Source organism: Meles meles, chromosome 21 (genome assembly GCF_922984935.1).
Source record: "Meles meles chromosome 21, mMelMel3.1 paternal haplotype, whole genome shotgun sequence".
NCBI classification, from domain to species: Eukaryota; Metazoa; Chordata; class Mammalia; order Carnivora; family Mustelidae; genus Meles; species Meles meles.
Genome location: NC_060086.1, coordinates 22707222 through 22733318, shown reverse-complemented (window position 1 = coordinate 22733318; position 26097 = coordinate 22707222). Strand labels below are relative to the sequence as shown.

Sequence of the window (26097 nt, the reverse complement as noted above, 5' to 3'; positions counted from 1 at the left end):
GCCATATGGCGCGGTGGGTCCATGATGGAAACGGAGAGTTAGCCCCAAGACAGCGGAGACCTGAGGAGGCGAGCGTCCCTTCACCGTGGGGAAAACAGGCCACGTGAGCTGAGTCCCGAGGATGGTTGTCAGGGACAAGATTTGGTGGAAGTAAGATGTTCAGTACCTTTAAGAGCTGGTCAGGGGACATGGGAACCTCTGACTTTGTGAATGGACACATAATTTGGCATAGCCTCCATGGACGGCAATTTGCCCGTATTTGTTAAAACCTTTATACACAAACTCCCATGAAATGATGAAAACTTTTCTAGGGCTGTGTTAAGGAAACACTCGAGTAAGTCCATGTTCAAGGAGGCTCACTTCAGCCTTATCTGTCCTCCTAGAACACCTGTGACCACTAAAGGGCCCTCTACAAAGAATGACGGAATGAATAGGAGTTGGCCTAGGCCATCAGATATAACAGTCATTTTTAAATGAGATGCGTGCTGATTTGGAAAGAGCCCCAGAAGTATTATTGAGTAGAAAACCTATTTTAGAAGGCTGCATGGATGTGCGCACTCTGCCCCAAAATAAGGCTTCCACCCAGGGCTCCGTGCAGGGGTGGTAAGCCGCAAGAATGGTGCTGCAGGAGCGTTGGTGTGATGGAAGGCAGATGCGGAGGGAGTCCTGGGAGGGTGGAAGGGGCACATCTGCCCAGAGAAGAGGCAGTGGTGTTTGTTTCCTCTGCACCAAGCCAGCCGTTGGGATGTAGAAAGGGAAACATTTCACTTCCCGGCAATCAGAGAAGCCTGTCAACTCAAGGTGCATAGGTTTGGAGCTAACTGAGAACTTATCCACAGAGGTTGGCAAGGGAAGAGGAAGCCTCTCCACCAAGGCAGTATATTAATTAAATATGTGTTGAGCTCTGGAATGGGACGAAAGCTCTGTGGACCAGGCAGCGTGAGTCCAGGCAAAGATGAGATCCATGGTCAGCTGAGGGGCGTGTCCTGCTTCCTTGTGGTCTTTCAGCAAAAGCAGACTCTCACTTTGCCAAAGCTACAATGAGAAGGTCCAGGTAGGAGCATGAGAAGGAACACCAAAGGGATAATGACTCACCCTGAATGCATTCTCCAAAAGCGGGACTTTCCTAGCATGTTGGCCATCATTGCAGGACAACTAGGGGTCGGTGTGAGAGGAAGAAGCATGTAGGCCATGTAATCAGACATGCAACAGAGGCGGTGACTTCTTGCATGCCACTCCCCTCCACCCAGCAGCACAGATCCCAAACCCTGGACCTGGCTCTTCCTGATGCTCCCTCCCCTAAGGGCTAGAACCTGGCTAAGACTCTGAGTCCAGCCCCAGAGAGAAGTCTGGAAAAATGTGTAGAGCCTCACTGAAAGAGACTGGGGACAGTGTGTGCCTCTTTGATGGTGGTGAGATAGAATGTTTTGAACTAAAGTGGGCAGAAAATCCCAGTCCTGTGGCTAGAACCCAAATAGTGGAAATGGAGGAAAGACAGGAACTCCCAGGGGCGTGTTAGTGTGACAGGGACTCTGGCAGAGGCCATCTCTATTTCTGGGCTCCATCTGCTGGAGTCACTGTGAGTGCTGACATATTCTTATCCTGAGTGAGGCGTACTTCTTACCTGGCAGGTGGAGGCCCAATGGATAATAGCTATCATTGGCAATTTTCCTTTATCAAAAAGGAGATCTCAGACTCACAGTCCAGGGCAGGCAGAGTTGGAGGCCAATGTCTCATCTGAAGTCTGACCGGGGAGGATGGCTCCCCAAATTGTGTGGTTGTTGGCAGGGTTCAGTTCCATGGGGACTGTTGACTGAGGATCTCAGCTTCTTGTGGCTGTTGACTGGAGTGTGTCCTCTGTTTCTTGACAAAGAGACCGCTCCCTACGATGGCTTGCTTCATCAAACCCAGTAAGAGAGAGCCAGGAGAGAGGGTCTGCTAACAAGACGCGAGTTACAGTGTATTGTAATGATGTATGGAAGTAAGATCACATCCCTATGGCCAAATCCTGTTGATTAGAATCAAGTCCCTGGTCTTGCTCATGCTCAGTGTGTGGGATTACACAAGGGCATTAGTATCAGGAGTTGGGGTGACTGTCCTAGAGCCAGTCTGCCCAGCGGTTGTAATTGTTTTTCCATTCAAGGTAGTCACATACAATTTCTGTTTTCAACAGATTTATTAAATAAGGATGAAATTAATTTAAATAAAAATACTGAATCCATGATAACAAGAATGTAAGTGGATATCCAGAAATGGCAGCGTGAGGTCCAGAGATTGAGAGTTACTCAAGGTTATCAGGATGTGTGAATCACAGCGCTTTTTCACTCATTCACTCATTGGTTCATTCATTTATCTGCCTGTATTAGAGATCTCCAGAGAAATAGAACCAACAGGGGATAGGATAATAGATAGATACATAGACAGACAGATAGATACACAGATATAGAGATGGGGGGGGGGGAGATCTTTTATAGGAATTGGCTTATGGGATTACGAAGGCCAAAAATCCCATGATCTGCCATCTGCAAGCTGGAGAACCAGAAAAGTGAGTGGTGTAATTTAGTCCAAGCCTGAAGAACTGAGAACCAGGGGAACTGGTGGTGTAAGTCCCATTCTGAGTGTGAAGCCTGGAGGACCAGGTCTGACAGCAAAAGACAAACAAAATGAACAGATTTGGCTTCCTCTGCCTTTCTTGTTCTATTCAGACCCTCCATAGATTGGGTGTCGCTCACCTGCATTGGTGAAGGCAGACCTTCTTTGCCCGGTCAATGCTCATCCTGCCCAGAAATACCCTCCCAGACACACCTAGAAATAATGCTTTACCCTCTGCCTGGGCATCCCTTAGTTCAGTCAAGGTGATGCATACATTTACTAAGCATCACATCTGTCCATGGGTCTGTCCATCTGTTTACTCATGGAACAACATCAGTCCCGGTTCCATCCCTGCCCTGTCCTCTGGGGTTGCAGAGATGGGAGAGATGTGCTGTTGTTTTTCAAGGAATTTGGTTTACTGATATGTTTCTAAATCCTGGCTGCTCATTAGAATCCCCTGGAGAGCTTTTAGATCATACCAATGGCCAGACAGCATCTTAGACCGTTTGAGTTGGAATCCCCCGTTGTGGGCGCCTGAGGACTTTGAATTTTCCTTCAGAGTTGGGGTCACCGGTGTAGTGACTTTGTGGCTTTGGTCCATTTGCCATAGAACTGGCAGAGAAATTTTTGGAGATACGATAAGCAAGCCCCACAGCCACAAATCAACCAGAGAGTGCTACTTCTTTCTTCTCCAGAGAATGGAGCTTCCGGGAAGGTGGTTGACATAGAGGAGGGAACAGACCGAGCCCCACACTGAGCTCCAGTCCCTGGTCTTCATCCTTGAGTTCCTCCCTGACTCCAACCTTAGACCTGACCCATCAGTTCAGACTCCAGACCCAGCTCTTCCTCTGCTTTACCCTTCCAGAGGCTGGAGATGGGTGATTCCATAGTACACGTGCGTTTCATGGTTGAGGTCTCACCATGTCTAACTGGTTCTGCTTTAGGGGCAAGCGTTGGCATCGACATCTTCAGTGGGCCAGGCTAAGCCTTTCCTACTTTGTCACCAGCTCGTGGCCAGAAGATGGAAACCTGCCTAGCATCAGATTGAACCTTCTTGCACCTCCCTTGTCCTGCTCTGGACTCTTGGGGTGCAGGAAATGGGTGTATATGTGAGTGAGAATGTGAACATGCATATCCAAGAGGGCCATTCATTTATTCCCTGTTTATTAACCACCTATTACGTACCATGCTCTATAAGAGATAGACAGCCTAATGAATAAGACACAGTTCTGCTATCATGAGGCTTAATTCCAGCTGGGGAGGCATCAGCCATCACGTGAACCATGTAAACAAAGTAGATAATTGTAGGTCTTGACCAATGTCAGAAAGTGCAGTGAAGAAAAAGCAAGAGTGAGATAGAAAGTGACTTGGGACTGGCATTATTTTTGGTAGAATGATCAGGGGAAGCTTCTCTGACAGAGAACTTTTAAGTGGTATGTAGATGTCCCAGCCAGCATCGCTGATGGACCAGACCAGTACCATCCGATAGAATGTTACGCAATCCTGGAATATACTCTTGTCTGCACCTCGAGGGCAGCAGCCACAGGCCTTTCATAGCTACTGAACACTGAGGACTTGCATCTTTAACTTTTTTTTTTAAGCCCAACGTAGGGCCCAAACTCACGACCCTGAGATCAAGACCTAAGCCAAAATCGAGAGTCGGATGCTTAACCGACTGAGTCACCCAGGTGCCCCCAACTTTATTTAGTTTTAATTAATTTCCACTGAAGTAGCTACATGGGGCTGACGGCTTCTGCACTGGACAGCTCAGCACCAGACGCTTAACCCAAGACCTGAATAGTGAGAAGAAGCCCGCTATGCAGGGACTTGGGGAAACAGCAGGAGAGGATGAGGACAGAGTCAATGCAGAAGGGCAGGGATGTGGAGTGCTGGGGATGGAGAGAGGGCCAGCAGTGCTAGGACCTTGAGCAAATGGCATTGAGTTCAGGGACATATCAGATAGAGCCTTAGAGACCATAAAGAGGGGAGTAAGTTTTTTAATAGAATGAGAGTTGATCAAAATGATTTCAACAGAGGAATGATATAACAACAAGGATAAAAATTACAGCTAAAATTTACATAGATGTATGAAGTGGGCTTTGTGTTTCATTCCATCCTTGATCCTCAATAGGGTCGATGAAATATTTTTGTTCTCACTGAAATCTCCCTTTGTAGATGGGGAAACTAAGGCACACAGAGGTTGAATGCTATGCGTTACAGCGTGCAAGGGGCAGAATTAGTCTCTGAAGCTGGGCACTTGGTTCCAGCGTCCACTCTGGTCACCACTGTGCCACATTCCCTCCCTCTCGGCCAACATAAGCTTTGGAAAACTCACTCTCACTCAGTGTGGCTGAGAGGCCAGGACTGTGGGCTCCAGGAACACCAGAGGAATGATGGAAAGGAGAGCTTAAATTTTAAAACACATTTTAGAAGTGGAGGCAACAGACAGGGCTCCCTAAGGAATTGGGCTGCTGGGGGATGAGTGAGGGGAGGAAGCAGCAGTGACGGCTCCTAGCTTTTGGGCTGAGCAACCGGGGTGGGGGGTACCCTTTCCTGAGGGGAGGGAGTCTGGGGGCTGACTGGGCTGGTGGCAGATGCTGCCATGTGACCTGCTGGGGCGGTCATCGGATGAAATTTGATGCCTCCTTTCAGGCACATTTTCCTTCCTCCCTTCCAGTATTTTGTCTTTCCTTATTTCCACCTCGGCTCTCTTCTCCTCCTTCGTTCGTTCCTTTCTTTGTCGCATCCTCCAGCAAACATTTACTGAGATCGGTTGGATTCTCCATGCTGTGTGAGATGCAGGGACACGGCCCCACACGAAAGTGCCAAATCGCCCTTCTTCTTTGGACCTTGTTTGCTTCTGGCGGACAGATGGACTCTACAGGGTGGGAGAAAATAAACATAAACGAGATAAACGAGATAATTTCAGATAAAAAAAAAAATAAGCCAGATGATGTGAACGAAAGAGGCTGGTGTGAAGGAGTGTAGTTTGAGCTGCTGCCTGGGGAAGGGGGTTGTGCTCTGAGTGGGTGATGTCTCAGCCCACACCTGAATGATGAGGAGTCAGTTATAGGAGCAGCATGTGTGCGTGTGTGTGTGCGCGTGTGTGTGACAGAGACAGAGAGGCAGAAAGAGACCCTGCAGGGGACTGGCGTGCAGGAATGACTGATAATGTCAGAATCTGCTAGAGTCTATGCATGTTTGTATATATCTTTTTTAAAAAGATTTTATTTATTTATTTGGGAGAGAGACCCCATGAGCTGGGGGGAGGGGCAGAGGAAGAGGGAGAAGCAGGCTTCCCGCTGGGCAGGGAGCCAGATGTGGGGCTTGATCCCAGGACCCCAGATCATGACCTGAGCCAAAGGCAGATGCTTAACCAACAGAGCCACCGGGTGCCCTGTTCGTGTACATCTCTCTAGGCGTATGCGGATCTTCTTTCCTATCTGTCTGTCATTTCTCCATCTGCTGTATGATCAGATTGATTGGTTTGAAAATCTGTTTAGTATTTCGTGCACCCCAAGCTGTGAAAGTCGGATCTAAATACAGGCACAGTGGGAAGCACTAATTAATTTATGATTGTACTTAACATCATTGAAGCTGGAGATCTTGATGTGGGGCTGCAACTTCAGGAAGGAGATATCTCAAGGACAACATGGAAGGCTCTGACCAGGGCGCTTTGGAGAGGAGGCTGTCTGTCCTCCCATCCAGGCCCCGTGCAGGGCAGTGGGGACTTCTGGGCTGCGTTCTTGCCGCTGAGAGGACAAGTTGCCTTCGGCAACCTTAGTCGCAGGCAAGTGCTTTGAGTGTTACCTCTCTAGCTGACCAGGTTCCTCAGATCAGTAGGAAGGAGCATGGGCGTGTTATGTGCAAAAGCCAAGTTCATTTTAAGGATGCGCACGAGGTAAACATGAGGTGATCTCATCATCGGCACGGGTCCTAGGTGGCATTCTCTGAGAATGTGTAATACACAGGCTTCATGCAGAATCAGCAGCAATCAGCAGCTCTTGTAGTGGGTCTCTGGGTCGCAAGATCAAGCCCTGTGTCAGGCTCACCGGGGAGTCGGCTTGGGATTCTCCCCCTCTGTCCCTCTCCCCACTTGTGCTCTCTGGCTCTCTCAAATAAATAAATTCATTAAATAAACAAACAAAAGGGCCCTAATCCCATTCATGAGAACTTCGTCCTCATTACTAACCACCTCCCAAAGGCCACACCCCCAATACCATCACACCGACTGGTAGGGATAAGTGCATGAATTTTGGGGGGTCGGGGAACACGGACATTCAGCCTACAGCAGCCTCATAAAGCACCAGCCGTTTTAGTCCTCATAAAACAGGCTCTGCGATGGGTCTTACTTATGATCTCCACTGTACAGTGAGGAATTTGAGGTCTTCCAGAGCCTTTTAGAGGCAGGACGGCAGAACCAGACTCCTGGAGGGCAGGTGGCAGGTGCGTCTGCTGCCAGCAGCTTGGGGGACATTCCCTTTGGGGACAGCACCAGGCTCAGGAGTCCCAGCCACAAGCTGTCAGTTAAGTGGTACTCTAGGCAAGCAGGTGATGATGGGACCTCCAAGGGCTCAAGTGGGAGTCTTGAGAAGCAGGTGGAACAAAGCAAGGAGTGGTCCCAGAAAAGGCAAGAGTGGAATGAAAACCTGACATACGGGTCCCCTTCTTCACAGAGAGCAGCGTCTTGGTCACTCTGGGTTGCGGTGGCCGGCACGGCTAGAGGCTGAGTAGGGGAGGCGTAGCAAGGGGGGCTTGGATCGGCATCAGGATGCCGGTGAGAAGGAAGGAGGCTGGCAGTGTCCCAGAGGCAGGGCTGAGCCGACACACAGCTGGGAGTGCAGGGGGAGGCGGAGAGACTTGGCAGGCAGCCTTCCCGAGAGGACCCCTCTCCTGTCACCGTCTGTTAAAATCGCGAGCGCGGGGCCCGAGTGCAGACATGCTGACACCTCCGTAATCATCATTTAATTGTGGCACCTGCCCTTTGAAACGCTGAGCCCGAGGAAGGAAAATACAATCAAACAGCTGATGGAGGTTGGTATGTGAGGACCTGCAGTGGGGCGCTTTTGAACGTGTGTGAATAACGTGGCAGAGAGGGGCGCTCTGGGCCGAAACCCCAGGCAGGGGCAGGTGAAGTGTGCTCCAGAAGCTCACGGATTCAAAGTCAGGGAGCATCTCATCTTAGAACCTCCGGGGCGAGGTGGTCCAATAATAAAAGAGAGAGAGCTGGAGGGGCGGCTATGAGGGAAGGGAGCTGGTGGAAGCCGATGTTATAGGCAGACAATGGTTTAGACTTTAGAACCATGCCTCCAACCTGTGGGCGTGAGAGTTATTACAAAGGACTTCCCTGTCCCTATAGATGCCACACATGAAGTAGAAACCAGATCAATAAAAATCTCCTATAAACGCGCGCGTGTGCATGGCAAGCTGAATTCATTTTAAAGGATTCCTTTCTGTCCATATGTGTTCTCTGGATCAAACCATTTGAACAAGTTCACTTCCGTCCCATGCCAGTCTCATGGGTGCCAAAAACGGGTAGTGGCGCTGGGAAAGTCACGGACAACAGGGAGAAGTAGACGTGATGCCGACAGCTGGGCGTAAAATGAGGCATAGCCCCCAAAAGTGGCCAGGTTCTGCCTGGCACGGCGGCTTCCCAAAGTGGTTGGGCACCTCCGGGTGGCAAAGAGAAAAAGAGTTCTACTAATTCACTGGAATATATGCCCAAAAGACCAGGTGGGTGCTCTTAAGAGTGGGTTGTATCAACGCCTTCTTGAGAGGTGGGTTTCGGTGGCTGCGTCATCATTTCTGTAGGGGTGCATCTATTAGGCAACCTACGGTAGTCCTACAGATAAAGAATTGGGGCAGGGCCTTTGTTTCCTGGTGGCTCACCAAACAGATTTGCTCACACCCACTGTGTGCTGCCTGCCACTGGCAGCAAGAAGGGCTAGATACCGATTCTCTCTACCGGGAGGATGCCTGATGACTTTTCCTGTGAACGAATAGATGTTATTCCCATTGAAAGAAGAACCGGGGATCAAAGACGATGAGTTTGCTCAGAGCAAGTGTGGTTTCAGATGGAACCCTGAAGTTAAGCCCTTGGCCGCCGCCCCCCCCCCCCCCCCCCCCCCCCCCCCCCGTCGTCAGGATGATGGTGCACTTAGCAAAGCTCCTGAAGGAGGTGAGGGGGGGAGGGCTGGGGTTCAGCGGACCCTCCACCAGTGATTCCCAACCCGAAACTCATGCACGTCTATGAATTCTCAGAGACAAGGACAGAACTCTTAAACTATTCTTACTATTTCAAAAAAATGCCCACTTCTTCAGGGCAAGATCTTGCTTTTGGTTTTATCTCCCGATTCTAGCACAATGTCTGGCAACACACAAATGGAGAGTTTTCTTTTGTTTTTTGGCTAAAATTTGTTTCAGTACGGTGATCGTGGCTTTCTTCGGTGAAGAAGCACCAACTGCGTATAACTCTGATATAGGAAATAGTAAGTGTGCAATTACTTGGATAAGTTGGTTCCAAAAATCAGATCCAGGGAAGAGAAACATCTATAGGATAAGAGATCAATATGGAAATCCAAGGGAAGGGCACCTGGGTGACTCAGTTGGTTAAGCAACTGCCTTCGGTTCAGGTCATGATCCCGGAGTCACAGGATCGAGTCCCGCATCAGCTCCCAACTCCATGGGGAGTCTGCCTCTCCCTCTGACCTTCTCCCCTCTCATGCTCTCTCTCACTTTCTCTCTCTCAAATAAATAAAATCTTTTTTTTTTAATATTTTATTTATTTGACAGAGAGAAATCACAACTAGGCAGAGAGGCAGGCAGAGAGAGAGGAGGAAGCAGGCTCCCCGCGGAGCAGAGAGGCGGATGCGGGGCTCGATCCCAGGACGCTGGGATCATGACCTGAGCCGAAGGCAGAGGCTTTAACCCACTGAGCCACCCAGGCGCCCCAAATAAATAAAATCTTAAGAAAAAAAAAATCCAAGGGAAGACCTTCAACCCTCTGTGATAGATTGGCATTTCTCCACCCCCCGCAGAGGCAGTTGGGCACACCTCGGACACACAGTCTTCTTCCGAGCTCCAGAGAAGTGCTGGGAGCCCTCAGTCTGCCAAGCCAGTTTCTCTTTGGGGCTTGATCCAAAAACACACATGGTGGGACCTTAATAATCCACATGACCAACTCCCATCTACTGAGGGAGTGAAAACACCATGGAGTCCATTAAAACACACACACACACACAGTACAAACAAATAAACAAAAAACTGTGGCGTCCTCATCGTGCTCATGGGGGAAACTGAGAACTACCTCTGAAAGGCTGTGTGTCAGCCTACTGTCGAACTGGAAATGGCCGGAAAAGGGTCTTCGTTTTTTCGGTTTGGGTTTGTCTTGTGTTGAGTCTCTGGCCCCCAAAGGACTTAGTGCATGTGGTGTCATTAACTTTTGATCTTTTGGGACAAGTGGCACCCCATGTGGTTCATGACACTTGGGCAGTCCCCGAAGGGAGTAAGGAGCATCTTTTCCCACGTAATTGTCCTCTCAGAGTGGAACATGTTCTCCCATTCCTTTGCTTCCCCTTTCTGGTTCCTGGTGTCTACGGACATCCGAGACACTCGCCTTATTCCTGTGTGATGACGTCTTCAGAAACGTGTCCTGTAGGACCCTGGGCTGCCTTACAAAACATGTCACAGGTGACTCTGAATAATGACCAGTAGAGCACTTCTGTTCAGACTCGTCATATGGGTTTCAAGTCAAGTTTAATTTGTATTAGAATAAAAACCTTTCTTGAAACCCAAGGACCAAGGGACGTATGGTGGTGGTGATTGGGGTCGGGGGTGAGGGTAGCAATGAATTCCCTGCCTTTTCTTCCAGATGAGTCTCCTAGGGCAAAAACCAAACACAGGATAATTTCTCCATAGGTCACTGTAATTCGTAAATTATTAATGTATCATCCATCCCCATCTGCTTTGAGTCCCATTATCGCAGTCCCAAGGCCCTCAAGTTTAGCAAATGGCCCCAGTCTTGTGACGTCAGGAATATCAAAGCCATTAGGAGGAAGTTCCTTAGTATTTATTTCCCTGAGCCTACCCATGTCCCACCACATCTCCAGACCTTATCAATTGTTATGCTGGCGTTCTCTCTGGGTAAGAATGCCAACTGGACCTTCATTTCGCCACTGGAGGTTGATATCCTATCCCCTGCTCCAGGCTCTAGCTCCACACTGGACCGTCCTCTCCTTATGGTATTTAAGAGTGAGGACCACAGGCTCTGCTGGGTTTCAAATCCAACCCTGCCATAGAGGAGCTGTGTGATCTTGGTGAAGGCACGGAACTTCTCTGGGCCTCGGTTCATTGAGCACATGGGGAATAAGGGGTATCTCCCCTCTCTTCCTGCTTCAGTATTGCTTATGCCTCTCTGACAAAGACCATCCTGAACTTTCTAATTCTAGAATACCTGCACCTGCCTGGCCCAAACTTGAAAACAACAAAAATGCCTAAGAACCCAGTTTTGCTCCTCCCACCCCCAACAATGTGGCCATGTGTCATTTAAAACTTTTCCCATTTTTTGTTGTGCAAAAAGAATGAATACTGTTACGCTGAAAAAATAAATAAAATGGAAAAAAAAAAAAACTTTTCCCATTTTTTTTCCTGGTTACTTAAATTCTTTGTGTATCTTCAAACCCCCCTTCCTTCTTCTCTTTATTTCTGCCCTCCCTTCTGATCTTCTTCATTCCTTGCTACTTCTCTTCCTCCTCCCTTCCTCTCCTCCACCCACACCTTCCCGTCTCCTCCTCCTCCTCCCCACCTCCTGTGGGCCTGCGAGAATGCAGCCAAGACTTGGTGGGTTTCTCTTGGTTTGGAAGGAGACATCCGCCCACAACCGAGATGTCCCATCTGAACCACAGACCAAACTTGGGCTATCGAGACCTTTCCTTCAAAGAACTTCCCATCGGTCTACGGAGGGCAGTTCCCAGGCAGGCTCAGTCATCAGTGTATACCCATCACCTAGTGCATAACAAGCACTAATAAATACTAATAAATACTCGAGATTAACGAGAAGACTGATACTAACATAGCCCTTTTTCATTGTCAGGTCCAGAGAGAAAAATCCCTGTCCTAAATTCATTCAGCAAGCTAGTTGTTAAGTCTGAGCTGTAACTCAAGATCCCCGCTTTCTGGGCTTCAACTTGGCTGATAGGCATTTGGCCCCAGGGCAGCCTGCTTTTTTTGGGTCTTTTAGAAGACTGGTAGTTTCCAAATGGTTTGCATATCCGCTTTCAGAGATTTCCAGGATTCCTGAATCTGGGCTTAAAAAGCACAGTGGACTTCCCAAGAGAACTGGGCAGGGCATAGTCTTGCCTGTGTGTCCTTGGACAGGGTTCACGGTCACCCCGGCTCTCCAGGTCCACACCTCTCTAGCGGGCTCTGTGACTCCTCTAGTATTTGTGAGTTTTAAGCAGGAGAACCTTGTTTGGGGCTTGGCAAGCAGCGGGAGCTCGACTGACTTCCTCAGTGAGTTCTTCCCTCAATGCGGAGGAGGTAGCCCTACCTCATGCCCTTGCTCTAACCACCGTTCTCTTGGGTTACAGTTCATCAGGAGGGCTCAGAAAATATTGCTAATTTATGCACCATTTGTTCCCCAGGAAAATGCATTTGGGAAAATGTGAGCTGCCCACATACCTCCAATTCAGGCAAGCCAAAGGCAAGCTTTGCCACTGACCCTTCCAGAGAGAATGGGCACTTTATATCTAACACGGGTGATTGCTTTCTCCCTCGGCGTTCATGATGGTATCCATTTGCTTCAATTGAGGAGTCCCCAGAGAGAGATATCACAAATTGAACGATGTAGCTTGATCTGGCAAGAATTTCTAAGGATTCTGGCCTGGGTTTCTGTAACTCCCAGTGGTAAGTCAGTGACAGCCCACCTTTACAACATAACATAATGAGTCTCGGTTTAACATTCAGCTTTGCCACCCTAGTGACCTTGGGCCAGTCCCGTAACCTTGCCTAGTCTCTCTAGTTGCGTTAAGCATTGTCAGGCAACTGCAAAGAGGTCGGGCTAGCTGTGGTGCAAGACAGATCTGGGGCAGAATTTCAATGCCACTTTTGTGACTTTGAGCAAACAAATCCATTTCACTGGTCCTCAGTTTCTGGACCTCTAGAATGGGAAGAACAGGAGCGTCATCTTAAGAGAGGTGTTGAAACGTTCACAGCTAACGTGTTGAGAACCTTCTCCATAAAAGGGACTCTGTTCGATATTAACTTACTTCATCTTCATAAAATCCCTCTGAGATGGATCTCAGTAGTGCGATGCCTGTTTTCCAGATAATGAGACTGGGACGTAGATCACCAGAGTTAAGTCATTCGCCCAGGGTCACACAGCTAATAAGTAAGTGGATCCAGACTCAGAAATTCCGGAGTCTGTGCGCTTAACCAGCGAGGCTAGAGAGTCCAGTGTCTTGAAAGTGCTTAGAGAAGTGGGTCCGGCATCAGACTCTGGGTTCAGACCACAAAGCACAGCCGGGAGCAAGCCCTCTGTGACTGGTCCGTGGTAACTTTGGTTAGCGGTGTCTCTGGAGAGGCCCCCGGGCGCTGACCTGCGCTCACACGGGGCTTGTACTCTGCAAAGCAACCCCCACCTCCAGCAAGAGTGGAGCGGGGAGGGCGAGCACGTCGAATGGTGGCTTATAAACACTGGGGGCTCTGAGAGCGGATGTGTGATCTTGCAGAACGCTTCTCGCTTTAGGACTGTGTGTTGACGTTGATGTCACGGCTGCTCTGAGCACCCCAGATACTGTTAACGAGCTGTTCCAAGCCCAGATGCGGTGTTTTCTCACCATATGGTCCACACTGCAGTGCATGGTCTTTCAGGCAAGGATGGCACAGAAGCACTCACGCCGAGCCCTCCACGCGTGGAAAACCTACTCAGAGGGGCCGTGCCCTCCGAGTCTTGCCCCGGTTCTCCTGACACCCAGGGATCAGGCTTTCCTGATCCATTCATGGATTCATCCGTGGACCCCAGACAGGGAGGGCGCGGCTGCCGCATGCGGCGGGCCCTGGGTTAGACCTGAGGGATACGGAGGTGAACAGGAGGTTGCCTGCAGCTTTGAGGGACTGAGACTTAGCCGTAAGGGCTGGGGGACAAATCCTCTTATGACCGTGTGCTAAGGTCTGTGACACAGGTAGTTAGCAAGGACTACGGGTATGAAAAGGAATTTGGAAAGGAAGGAAGGAAGGACGGACAGACGGACTATAACTGGTGTGGAATCCGTTTTGGGAAGGGGAAGGCTACTTCCCAGAGGCCGAACAGATGGCTCATAGCACTCAGTGAGATGGTCTCACCGCGTGTGCCCCAATGCTAGACACCTCTGCTCCCCTCTGCCTTCCCCGGCACCCTCCTCTCGCTCCCTTTTGCACTGAGCACTGAGGGGGGCACACACTGGCCATTTCCTCCGAGATGCTTCAGGTAGGGATTAGAGGTCCCTTAGTGTCTTGACAGACTGTAGCAATTAGCCAGAGTGAAGGAGATGAATGTGAAAGGCGCCCATCGTGAAGACCAACGCTGAGGTCTGAGAAGAGACGTGAACGGCAGAGAACAAATGAGAAGAAAAATCTAGCAGCTGCCGTGGCACTAAAGAAAAAATAAACATGAAATAAGCAAACAACCGTATATGTGAAACCGAAAAAATCTGGATAGGGCCCTGTAAAAGTACCTGTCTTCAGGTACTATTTTTTGCATCAGTATTTGCTTAATATTTTCATAATGCGACATGAGTTTCATACTAAGAGACTGTATCTCTCCAGCTGAAACAAAAGTCGGACGGTGAGCACGTTCCTTGAACTCAGGCTGAGTTCGTCCGTCCGCAGCCTCCAGGTCAGGAAGTGTGGTTGGTGATACGGGCGTGAACGAGAACGCCCCTTATCCCTCGACCCGTTCTTTCTTCCGGTTGTTCGGTTTTGTGCCATGTGGTCAAATAGGAGTATTTTTTCCTTGCTTTTCTCTGAGCATTGCCGTGCCGATGCTCTTGTAGACCCGGTGCAGGATTTAAAGACTCTGGCATTCACCGGGTACTCTGCCAAGTGGTTTAGCTGTGCTACAACATCTGGTCTTCGTGATAATCCCAGAAGGGAGGGACTCCGCTTAGCCCTGTTTTTTTGAGATGAGAAACCTGGGGTTCCGTGTGGGGTAAGGACGCGTCCTAGAGGGCTTCCAGACTTCAGAGTAAATTCAGGTTGTGTCAACTTCTCCATGGCAGGGGTAGTCAGGAAGTCTTCAGTTCTGCACATCTGACCCCGAAAGGCTCTGCGTTCCCGAGCCCTGTCCCTACAAATGAGACAGTTAAAATCTGGCGAGAGCCAAACAGGCCTGTAGAGATGTTCAAACCACTTGGGAGAGTATGAGTCCAAGATGGGCATGACTACGGCTGGGGCGATCGCTTTGATCAGAAGACTTCTGGCCGTCCAGCCATTACACGACAACCACAGCCGACTCTCTGTGAAGCTCTCTACCAGGCAGATTCCTCTTGCCTAATAAGAGTGCTTGCCAAGAAGGCTCAAAACCCAGTAGCAATTAATTATTGACAGAGCATGTGAATTAGAGATAAAAGAAAAGTCATTCTTTCTCCACACACGCGATAGTAAATAAATTTAATTATGGTGGGGGAAGCTAAGGGATCTTCGTCTGTATTAAGTTTTATTAGCTGAGACATTTAAAAGCATGTCATCACAACAAAAGGTCTTGTGTAATCCTAAATGGACCACTTTGGTGCAGGGCTCAGAAGTGCACAGGTTTAATGGAGCACATGGTGGCAGATGGCCGCTGTACCAACAGGTCCAACACGTTTATCGGCAATTAACTTTGGTCTACCTATGCCTGTAGCAAGTTGACTGTATCCTAGGATCCCCAGCCGCTTTTATCACTGATAGGCCTGCCACATTGGGATTGGAGGGCAACAGCATCAAAATCCCTTTAATGACTTGAGGCTCTCAAACGGGCCGAGGCCACTCTGAAGGGGACGCGGATGGAGGGGTAGGTGTGGGGATGCACGCAGGAAGGACACCGAGAGACGTGGTGTGGGATCGGCCACAGGCTCCCTGGGCAAGTTTGGGAGGAGCTGTTACGGATCGCGGACTGGATCCAGGCCCCAAAACACAAGTGACACACGGAGACCTTGGAGGACCAGAGGTTTATTTCAGGTTAGCGGGTTCAGAAGAGCGTAATCTCTCGGTCTGAGCCCCGAGCACAGGCAGGGGGGGGTATTTACAGGTTTCCTTCCGTATCTGTGTCACTCTTACGGCTGGGCCCTGGGGCAGGGGGAAGTCTGCAGTGGCCCCGGGCCGGGACTGGGATTCCCCTGCTGGATCCGCCAGCCACGTCAGAACACAGATTTTCCGTATCACTCCCCACTTTGATGCCGCTTTAAACACCCGGTTGAGAGGGCGTCATCTTTATTACTGACGGGGCGGTAGGGAGTGAGGAGCAACTGGAGGCTGACCCGGGCAGTTTGTGCGGCGTTGAACCCGGTGAAGACATTGAAAACACAAGGACCAAATGCCGCCGTGAGGGGGGCGTGAGGAGGGGGCCGAGGAGGGGGCCGGACCCAGGGGACCCCTGTGAGAGGGAATCCCACAGGCGCCTGCTGGAGTGCCTCCCCCGGCGATTTACTGCTTCCTGCACCTGGGTCGGAGTTTCGGGGACCACCCCCGCCTCGTGCGCACAGAAACCACATTTCTCCTGTAGGAGGAGGCCGGGTGCCCCTGCGCGGCTGGGGGTGGTGGAGTCCGCGCCCGTCGGGAGGGCCACTGAGGTCCGCAGAGCGAGGCCGGGAAACCGCCGAGAGCTGCTGAGCTGCCCCTGGTACGGAACCCCTGACATTTCCAGGCCGGTGGCGCCCGGGGCAGCTCCCGGCACGGCCAGCAGGCGCACGAGCAGGGGGATGGCCGTGGGGGAGCGTCGGGGCGGCGGGAGGTTTCCATAGAAGTGGAGTGTGGCTCCGGGGAGGACAGAGATCCGGTAGGAGAGCGACAGGCGAGCGTGACTGATTGTGTGGGGTGTCCGTGCCCCGCTGCCCGGTCGGGCAGGCTGAAGGCGGCGAGGAGGAACGACACACCAGGCAGCAGAAGACCGGGCCTGGCCGGGGTCGGCAAAACCGTAGTGAAATGCGCTTAGCAGTAGACCGCGGACGGCCAGCAAAAGTGGAGGCCACGACCTTAGTTGGAGGGCGCCATCGTGCCTAGTCCGACACCTGGGGACAAGTAAGGGCAAGAAAACACCCTAGGGTCACCCGATCAACAGCAACATGGCAAGTCTCTGGGGGAAAGCCCAGCCAGAAGGGGCAGCAGTGTAGAGTCCGACCCCAGGAGGAGGGACGTGGTGCCGGTGGGAACCGGGGACCAGGCGCGCAGGTGTCCGTCCGCGGGTGGGGCCTCGTCCGGGGCGGAGCCGCGGCGGGTCTGTGGGGTCTCGTCGGCGTGATGGGCTTTTCCACACTGGAGCGGTGGACCCCCGGGGTGACCCCAGAGACCTTAAGGGCAGAAGGTGTGGTGAGAACAACAGAGTGAGGCGCTGTCCACTGTGGTCGGAGGGGGTCCCTTTTCCAGTCTCTGACCCGGACTGAGTCTCCGGCCTGGAAGGGGTGTGCTGGGACACGAAGTGGTTGGGACCTCTCAGTGGGGTGGCCCTCTTTGGGGTGGCCCCCGGGGCCTGAAGTTGTCTTTTTCTCTCTCTATCCCCAATCTGATGTGACTTTTCTGGAAGGTGCCCCAGGCACGGGAGAGGCTGTCCATATGCGAGCTTGGAAGGGGAGTAACCGAGTGTCCCTGGGGTGCCACCGGCCCACAGGAGGCGGGGCAGAGACTGTCCAGGGGATCCTGTAGGATTGCGACATCCTCGGGAAGTCGGACAGCCCGAGGAGCTTCAATGTCTCTTATTTGTTCGGATAGCTTTCCCTGTGGTGGTGAGGGGGCCCCTCTCCTTGTACACGGTCCCCTGGACAGGCCCAGGAGCAAAGGCGTGGTGGGCGTCAGTGTGGACGCTGACCCGCTGGCCTTCACTGCGGGTGCGGGCTCGGATGAGGGCGTGGAGTGCAGCCCGCTGTGCTGACCGTCCAGCTGCGAATGCCTTAGCCTCGAGGTCGTCCGTGATCGTGGTCACTGCACAGCCTGCTTCTCAGGCACCTTGTTGTAGGTCACGGCTGCCGCCGCTGAATGGCGTGAGCTCTGGATTCTTCACGGCTCGATCCCGCAGATCTGGACGCTCGCGCAGACTTCATCGGTTACTTGGAGCAGCTGTGCTCTGGTCCCCTCTTCCGTGGGGACAAAGGTTGCTGGGTTTAGTGTCCTTACTGTTTCAAGGGTGACCCATGAGTTCTCGCAGAGGAGCCCTTGGTACTGTGCAGGCCGAGAGCTGGGCAGGAAGCAGTGGCCCTGGGTGTTCGTGAGGGTCCAACTGCAGGAGGGAGCTTGAGGTTAAGTTCTTATTCCAGGCGAGCTTGTCTGCCTCCCGAGTAGGCCTGTGGCTGCTAGCGCCCTGTGGCACAGGGGCCATCATGCCGCCGCGGGGTCCAGTCTCTTTCACAGATACGTAACTGGCCGGTGTCAGGGCCCAGCAGTCTGGATCAGTACCCCCGCGATGCTTTATCATGTACAAAGAGAATGGAGGGTTTTTTGATGTTTGGGAGGCCCAGGGATGAAGCCTGCCCCAGGACAGCCTTCATCTCTATGAAGGCAGCTTCTGCTTTCTCTGTCCGAGCAGGTGGCTCGATTTAGTCCCCCTAAGAGATCCTAGAGGGGTCCTGCTATTGCCAAGAAGCCCGGAATCCAGATGTGGCACAATCCTGTAGCCCACAGGAATTCTCGTAGGCCCCTTTTCGTCTGGGGCTGTGGCAAGGGGATGATGACTTTTTTCTTTTGGCCCTAGTTCTCTTTTCCCTTGGGTAAGGAGGTAATGATAATAACCGAGATAATGGACATGTTGTTGGCAGATTTGTGCCTTCTTCCATGAGACTCAGTATCCTGAGTACTGAGGGTGCGGGCTCGGACTAAGGACTAAGGTTCGGACTATGGGAGGGCCTTTGCGCCTTTTGTACTGTCTTCTTATGGGTCACTGGCAAGGAGGGAGTCGTCCACATCCTGGAGGAGGTGCGTGGATTTGGGGCCACTGGGTGCAGGGAGACGGCTGCCTTGTTGATGGCCCGCAAGTCTTGGGCTGGTCGATGTCCCCTCTTGGCTTCGTAACTGGCATAACTGGGGTATTCCTGGCCAACTGGCACTCGATCAGGGTACCTGCACATTTAAGTCTGGCCAGATGTTCTCAAGTGCCAGCCTTAGCTTTTTGTCAGAGGGGGTATTGCCTTTGCCTCTGGGGCAGGGCTCCCGGGATCAGTTAGCGATGACAGGGGCCGATTCTGGGCAAGTCCTGGTGGGTTGTCTTTAGCCCATACTGTAGGTGAACCTGAACTCTGGCAGGCCATTGGCTGGGCCTGGGCGCAGAATAGCCTCCGTTTTTCCTTGGTGTGGGTTTAATCAGAGGCTCGTGTTCCCAGTGGGCTCAAACTTTATCTGAGCCCCAAGCCTGGAGAGTCTATCTCAGCTCAGGAAGAGGGTGGGGCAGTCAGGTAGATAATGGAATTCACGTCGGACCTTGTGGCCCCCAAATTTACACTGACGAGCCTGGCCAAAGGGCTGTTGTATCACCCACATCCCATTGGCCCCAAGGATGGTTGCAGTCCTTTTGCGGAGAGGGGCCACTGGGGAGATGACAACGAGTGCTCGGTCCCAGTATGAACCATGGAAGTCACTGGTCGGCCCCTATTTTTATTTGACCTTGGGCTCATGGGGGAAAAGGCTCAGTCCCCCTTCCGTCTTCCACAAGGCCTATTAGGTCCCCTTTTTTTTTTTAAAGATTTTATTTATTTATTTGACAGAGAGAGATCACAAGTAGACAGAGAGGCAGGCAGAGAGAGAGAGAGGGAAGCAGGCTCCCTGCTGAGCAGAGAGCCCGATGCGGGACTCGATCCCAGGACCCTGAGATCATGACCTGAGCCGAAGGCAGCGGCTTAACCCACTGAGCCACCCAGGCACCCAGGTCCCCTTTTTTTTACAGTAGGCACATTGATCCCTGGCCAAGGGGGGGGGGAGTCTGGCTTTTCCCCGTTTCAGTGGTTGGGGTCTCTCCACCTTATAGACCTGCCAACAGGGACACTCTGAAATCCCTTTCCCAGAATGAACAGGTGGGCTCATGTGTCCAGCTGAGGGGGTCCGTGGTGGAGAAAGGTTTTTTTTTTTGTTTTTGTTTTTGTTTTTAAAGATTTCATTTATTTGACAGAGAGAGATCACAAGTAGGCAGAGAGGCAGGCAGAGAGAGAGGAGGAAGCAGGCTCCCTGCAGAGCAGAGAGCCTGATGCGGGGCTCGATCCCAGGACCCTGAGATCATGACCTGAGCCAAAGGCAGCGGCTTAATCCACTAAGCCACCCAGGTGCCCCTGGAGAAAGGTTTGATACAGTATGGAACAGTCAGGCTGGACTGTCCTGTCTTTACTGTGCCTCTCGGGTTCTTGCTTCTCTTGTACCGGCATTTGGAGGGTGCTTGGCCAGGCTTGGGGTGCAGCCTGGCTGCTGGTCCCAGAAAAAGTGGAACTTCTGGGCCTGGGGTGTGGGGAGACCGATGGTGGTGGAGTGTCTGGAACCGGAGGGGCCACATGTAGAAAGCCTTCGGGGTGCATGCAGAGGGGGCAGGATCAGTTTAGCCTTGGGATCTCTGGCTAGGATCTGTGGAGGCGGGGGCTTCTGTGGGTCTTTTTGGGCCGCTTGGATGAGGCCATTAAGACCCTGGCCTGTCCCTGCCTGTTGCAAGCAGATCACACCCGGTGGGGAGGGTCTGGGCACTTCCTAGCCAGGAGTCAATGTGCGGAAACTGGTCACGGTGTCCTGGTTCTCCTGTTACAACTTGTCACACCCGACAAACCGCTGGGACATCCAGTGTCCCTTCTGAGGGCCAGCCAACATTAAAGGTGGCCCTTCTGACTCACATAGGGTTCTCAGTTTGCTTAACTCCATAGTCTTCTGAAAACCCCTTCCTGAAATGTTGACCACACGGTCTAGGACCGTAGGTTTCTCTGCCCTGATCCATTGCGATGTCCTGGTGTGCGGTGGCCCAGAGACAGACAGAGGGTGGCTGCCCCTGCTGAGGACAGACCAGTCAGATGCCCGCCTGTCCGCCCTCCCAGAGAATTGGGGGCCTCTTGGCCAGAGCGAGCCCATATAAACCACGGACTGGCACCCCGAAGGGCTCACCATAGACCATGTGAGGTCACCAGGGAAACAGGTCGGGGCCCACTCAGACTCCATAGTCTCAAGACCGTGGAGCCTAATAGGCCCCTCTGACAAGCCAGTCAAACTGCACGTTCCCTCACGCAGTCACACCGAAGTTATTACAGTTCCTCCCCATCCTGGGAGGCCCTGACCTGTGAATTCCTTTTGGAAGTTCCTTTCTGTCCTCCCTTTAGGGAGTTTCTGACCTGAGGGACCTCCGTCCCTGGGAAGTCCTGCCTGTGAGACCTTGGAAGTCTCCTGGAGGGGATCAGTCTCCCCTTCCACACTGACGGGTGGGTCTGACCAGTCCTGGGGCCCCAGGCCAGGCCTTACAGGAATCCAGTGTTGGGACCAAGTGCTCCCTACCAAGTCTCCTTGTGTCCAGGGGGAACAGCGGAGTGGGGCCTGTCCAAGGCGGCCAGGTGGGAGACCGCAGGAGATAAGACAGGCCACGCCTTTTCCGTTTCGAGCCCTTGTTCCATCATCGTCATTGCCCCAAAACCGGTGGCAACAACGGGCCAGTGCGGTTGGGTTTCCCGGTCAGGGAGCCAAATGTTACGGAACGCGGACCAGATCATGGCCAAAAAAACCAAAAAACCTGAGCGGCCTCGGAGACCTTGGAGGATCGGAGGTTTATTTCACGCTAGCGGGCCCAGAAGAGAGTGATCTCTCACGGTCTGAACCCTGAGCACCGGCAAGGGGGTATTTGATACATGTTTACTTCATCTCTGTGCCACTCTTGTGGCTGAGGCCAGCAAGACAGGGGAAAGTCTGTAGTGGCCCTGGGGCCAGGACTGGGATTCCCCTGTTGGCTTGGTCAGCCACCTCAGAACACAGATTTTCCTTATCAGAGCAAGGTCAAGAAGAATCCATTTCTAGAACCAGACCCATGCTCGATACGTTCACACCGTATGTAGTTTTTGTTCTGAACTTGCTTTAGGATTTTACAGAGGAGAGTAGGGGGAGTGATTGAACTTGTTCAGGTCATGAAGCTTATCTGGTTCCTGTCTCTGGGCTTCTTTCCTTCATTTGCACAGCGATGGCCTTTGGACCAGGTCAAGACTCAGCATAGGTTTTCCTAAAGGACCAGCGAGTAAAAATCAGTTGGTTCTGTGTGTCTTAAAGCCCCTGTTGCAGTTACTCAGCTGTGCTGTTGTCGCACAGAAGCGACCAGGGACAGTATATCAAGGAAGGAGTGTGGCTGTGTTGCAGGGAAGGTTTATTTATGGGCACGGAAATTTGAATTTCTTATAATTTTCATGCATCACAAAATATTATTATTATGTTGGTTTTTTTCCCATCCGTTTAGAGATTAAAAATCAGTCTTAGTGGCAAGCCATATTAAAAAAAAAAAAAAAAAAGGCAAGAGGCAGGGAGTAGTTGGCCAACCCCTGGTCTAGATAATCTTTGAGTTCTTGGGGCACTCAAACATTCTCCAGAAGCTGCTACGACAGTAGTAATACCCTTGACTTATTAAGCTCTTGCACGTGCCCAATTCTGTGCTAAATGCTTTACAAGTGTTATCTCCCTTAATCCTCATTCTGCAATGTGAAGTAAGTACTGCCCCTGCTTCAGAGATTACACCAAACTAATACATGGAGAAATTAAGAGTATAGTTCGGTTGAACGTAACCTGTGAGAGACAGGGCAGCAATTGAAACCCAGGTGTATGAGGTTCCCAAGAAGGAAGGTGGAAGCCTTCTGCTGCCTTTCCTGATAATACCACAATCAGAGCCTTAGTGGGACATAGAGTTAAAAAGAATGCCTGGGATTTATCAGTGAATTTTCTTTTGTAGCTGCCCATGAGGCTCTTTCTGTCCCACGTTGTGCGTGAACAGTTAAAGCAGTTCTAAAAAGGAATGACCGCTCTCTTTCCTTTCCCTCCCTCTTCAGAAATGTGATGCCTAAGACTCTGGACGGGCAGGTAACCATGGAGAAGACACCCAGTTACTTTGTGACGAACGAGGCCCCCAAGCGCATCCACGCCATGGCCAAGGACATCAAACTGATTGTGGTGGTGAGGAACCCCGTGACCAGGGCCATCTCGGACTACACCCAGACGCTCTCAAAGAAACCCGAGATCCCCACCTTCGAGGTGCTGGCCTTCAAAAACCGGACCCTAGGGCTGATCGACGCCTCCTGGAGTGCCATTCGGATAGGGATCTACGCTCTGCACCTGGAAAACTGGCTCCAGTATTTCCCGCTCTCCCAAATCCTCTTTGTCAGCGGAGAGCGACTCATAGTGGACCCTGCCGGGGAGATGGCCAAAGTCCAGGATTTTCTAGGCCTCAAGCGTGTCGTGACTGAAAAACATTTCTATTTCAACAAAACCAAGGGGTTCCCTTGTCTAAAGAAGCCAGAAGACAGCAGTGCCCCAAGATGCTTAGGCAAGAGCAAAGGTCGGACTCATCCGCGCATCGACCCCGATGTGATCCACAGACTGCAGAAATTCTACAAACCCTTCAACATGATGTTTTACCAAATGACTGGTCAAGATTTCCAGTGGGAACGGGAAGAGGGTGACAAATGAGGTTAGAGAAGCAGAGGGAAGGCTAGTGAGTAGTGGAGGAGGCTCCTTCCCTGAGTCCTGAAATACCCCCACCGGGGTCTGTAGCCTCAGCCTCAATGGAGTGCCAAGTAGACCCCCCCCACCCTTGGCCACCTGGGATCGCTTCCAACGCTGTGGGCTTAGGCAAAGGGATGGATCCCATGGCATCCTCATGGAGGCACTGGGTTTGCCAGGGCAGCGGCATCTGGTTGACCAGATGGCCACCAGGAGCCATGGTTAATTGTTGTCTTCTGCTAATTCTGAAGACAGGTTAAATAGCCGTCAAGGTCAGACACCACACCAGGAATGTTTCTTTAAGTGATTAAAAAAAGAAAGAAAAGAGGAAGGAAAGTCTACTTTGGCCACTGTAGATGCCCAAGTCTTAGCCCTGCCTTTGGCACAGCCCTCTTCTGTACAAACCTTCGCTTTGGCCTCTCTCCAGAATGCTACTTGTGGCTGAGTGCTCCAGGACTCCTAGGGAGCAAGGTCCTTTTTCTCTGAGGTGTCTCTAGCCTCCTCCTTCAAGGTCTCATCCCACAACCCTTTGACATCCCTCCTCCTCCCCTTCTGAAGGCAGAGGCATGCACGGTCCTCACCAGAAAACAAAACAAAAAACAAAAAAATAAAAGCTGACACCCTTAGAAGCCTTCTTTCCAAGAGCCCTCCAAGGAGAATCCTGGGCTGTGGTGAAGCTTGGCATAGGCCCCCGTGATAGAATCAGGCCACGGGCCTGTCCTCGGGGCCATGTGATTGCCTTTGAGTTCTGAGCCCTGTGGTTGGTAGAGATAAATGTTATTTCTGGGGGTGAAAATGAAGGCCAGATCTTTCGATGGGAGGTCTCCGTATGTGAAGACCCTCAACACCACAGCTCCGAGGAAGGCTTTTGGGGGTGGGCTCTGTCCCTTGTGGTCCTGAGAGGCGCCAGGACCAGAGAGTTGGCATGTCTTCCGTTATGGGTAATCCTGAGCAACACAGCCAACAGGGGATCGTCACCATTCTTGTTTGTCCCGCCGTGTCCCCCTCACGGTCATCTGCTGCTTCCCTTACTCTCTTCAGAGATGGCACAATGGGGCAGTGACAGAGTGTCGACCGCATCCATGGCCGGTCTTCACATCCAGTCTGCGGGTGCGGGGGAGGGCAAGGGCTGTCTGCGGACACCCCCGTTAAGGGCTGCTGAACCAAGTGTCTCTTCCCATTACTTTGATTTAAAGGCCGCCTTTGACACCAGGCGCTTGTTCACAGATCTCCAAAACCAGGAACTGTTCTAGTAAATTCGGAAATATGTATGAGTGGGGGGAGCTAAGTCTGTTCACCTGTTATTAAACTCATTTCTCCCGCTAAATGAAAACTGTGTTGTTATAAAGCTTAATGCAACCTGACTGACGGGCTTTGATGGTGTGTTTGTATTGGTCACCTCCAACCCCCGCCCCACGCTCAGATTCCGGGATGATCCCTTCTCCTCCCCCGGCAGGCCAGAAAGCCCCAGATTAGAGAATCTTCCAGGGGATTCTATCTGCACGGCCAGATAATTCTCCAAACAGCACAAAGGAGTGCAGCTTTCTCTCAACTAATCCCAGCAAGCGGTGGACGGGTACACTAGACTCAGAAACAACCTTCCAAATAATTTTTTGTCAGATAAGAAGGTGGTCTTCGAACCGAGAGCAACGAATATGCCTTCACCCCCAAAGCAAAAGAAGACACAGACACACACACAGGCACACATGAACCCATCTCTGAAGGAAGACAGGGCGTGCTGGTTCAGAACAGAGTTCTGTGGGCTGATGTGGGCCTTGTCGAATGAGCAAAGGGTGGCCCTCCTTCCCCTCAGGGGCAGCTGTGGGGTTTCTCAGGCTACAGCTTCCTGACCATCACTCCTGACCACACTTCTTGGGCAATCAAGAGCTCCAGGACGGAGCTGAGGCACCTGTCCTTTCAAAAAGATTCTTACGGGAGCTGGGATTGAGAACAGCTAGAGGCAGGTCGTGTTTGCTTCTTTCTTTGCCCTGGCATCCTCGGTCTTGCCCTCTTGTGTGCCTTTGTGGGGTACTCCCAAGAGAAGTGGCCCCGAGAGTGTCACGGCTTCCTGGGACAAACATGGTCTCTTTTTTTTGTGGGGGCAGAGTTCAGTGGGAACTAGGTAAGGGGTGATCTCACAATGCAGACAGTCAAAGAAGCATCTGGTTCTAAGAAGGCTTTAAAGATATTTTTCTACCAGCTAAGAAGGACCATTACACCAGCCTACCCTTACCCTCATCTCTTCTAACCCAGGTGGACGCACACGGACTCTGCCCCTCAATTACACTCACTTTCCGCTTTCCATCTCCCTGGCTGTCTCTCCATCCCCATAAACCCAGAACATCAACACCTTAAGTGCTGTTTAAAAAGAAGCCTAGTAATTACGGGTCTTCAAGTAAATATGAGAAGCAAATCCATTTTTAATAGGGTGAGCTGACCGTTAATAGGCCATTTTCACCTAGAAAATAAAATGGGGAACCTCCCCGCTCCCCCCCTTAAAGTATATAAAATCTTGCATCTAGCAGCAGGCTTAAATTCTCCAGAGAAATCGGGCAGAGGCTGAAGCCTTGAGAGCTTGACGGCTTTTATCTTAAGGGTCTGTATGGCTATATGGTTGAGAGCTCATGGTTTGGA

The 26097-nt window shown here is 51.5% G+C and overlaps 1 protein-coding gene across 1 annotated transcript in view; it reads left to right on the top strand.

The window, feature by feature from the left end:
* The window catches only part of HS3ST4 (heparan sulfate-glucosamine 3-sulfotransferase 4), a 398423-nt gene extending 373585 nt beyond the window's left edge, over nt 1–24838 (top strand). Inside the window, exon 2 of the mRNA XM_045993653.1 lies at nt 22794–24838. Within this exon, the coding sequence (XP_045849609.1) occupies nt 22794–23430 (637 nt within the window). The 3' untranslated portion in view covers nt 23431–24838. The remainder of the gene's footprint in view (nt 1–22793) is intronic.
* Nucleotides 24839–26097: the final 1259 nt, after the last annotated feature.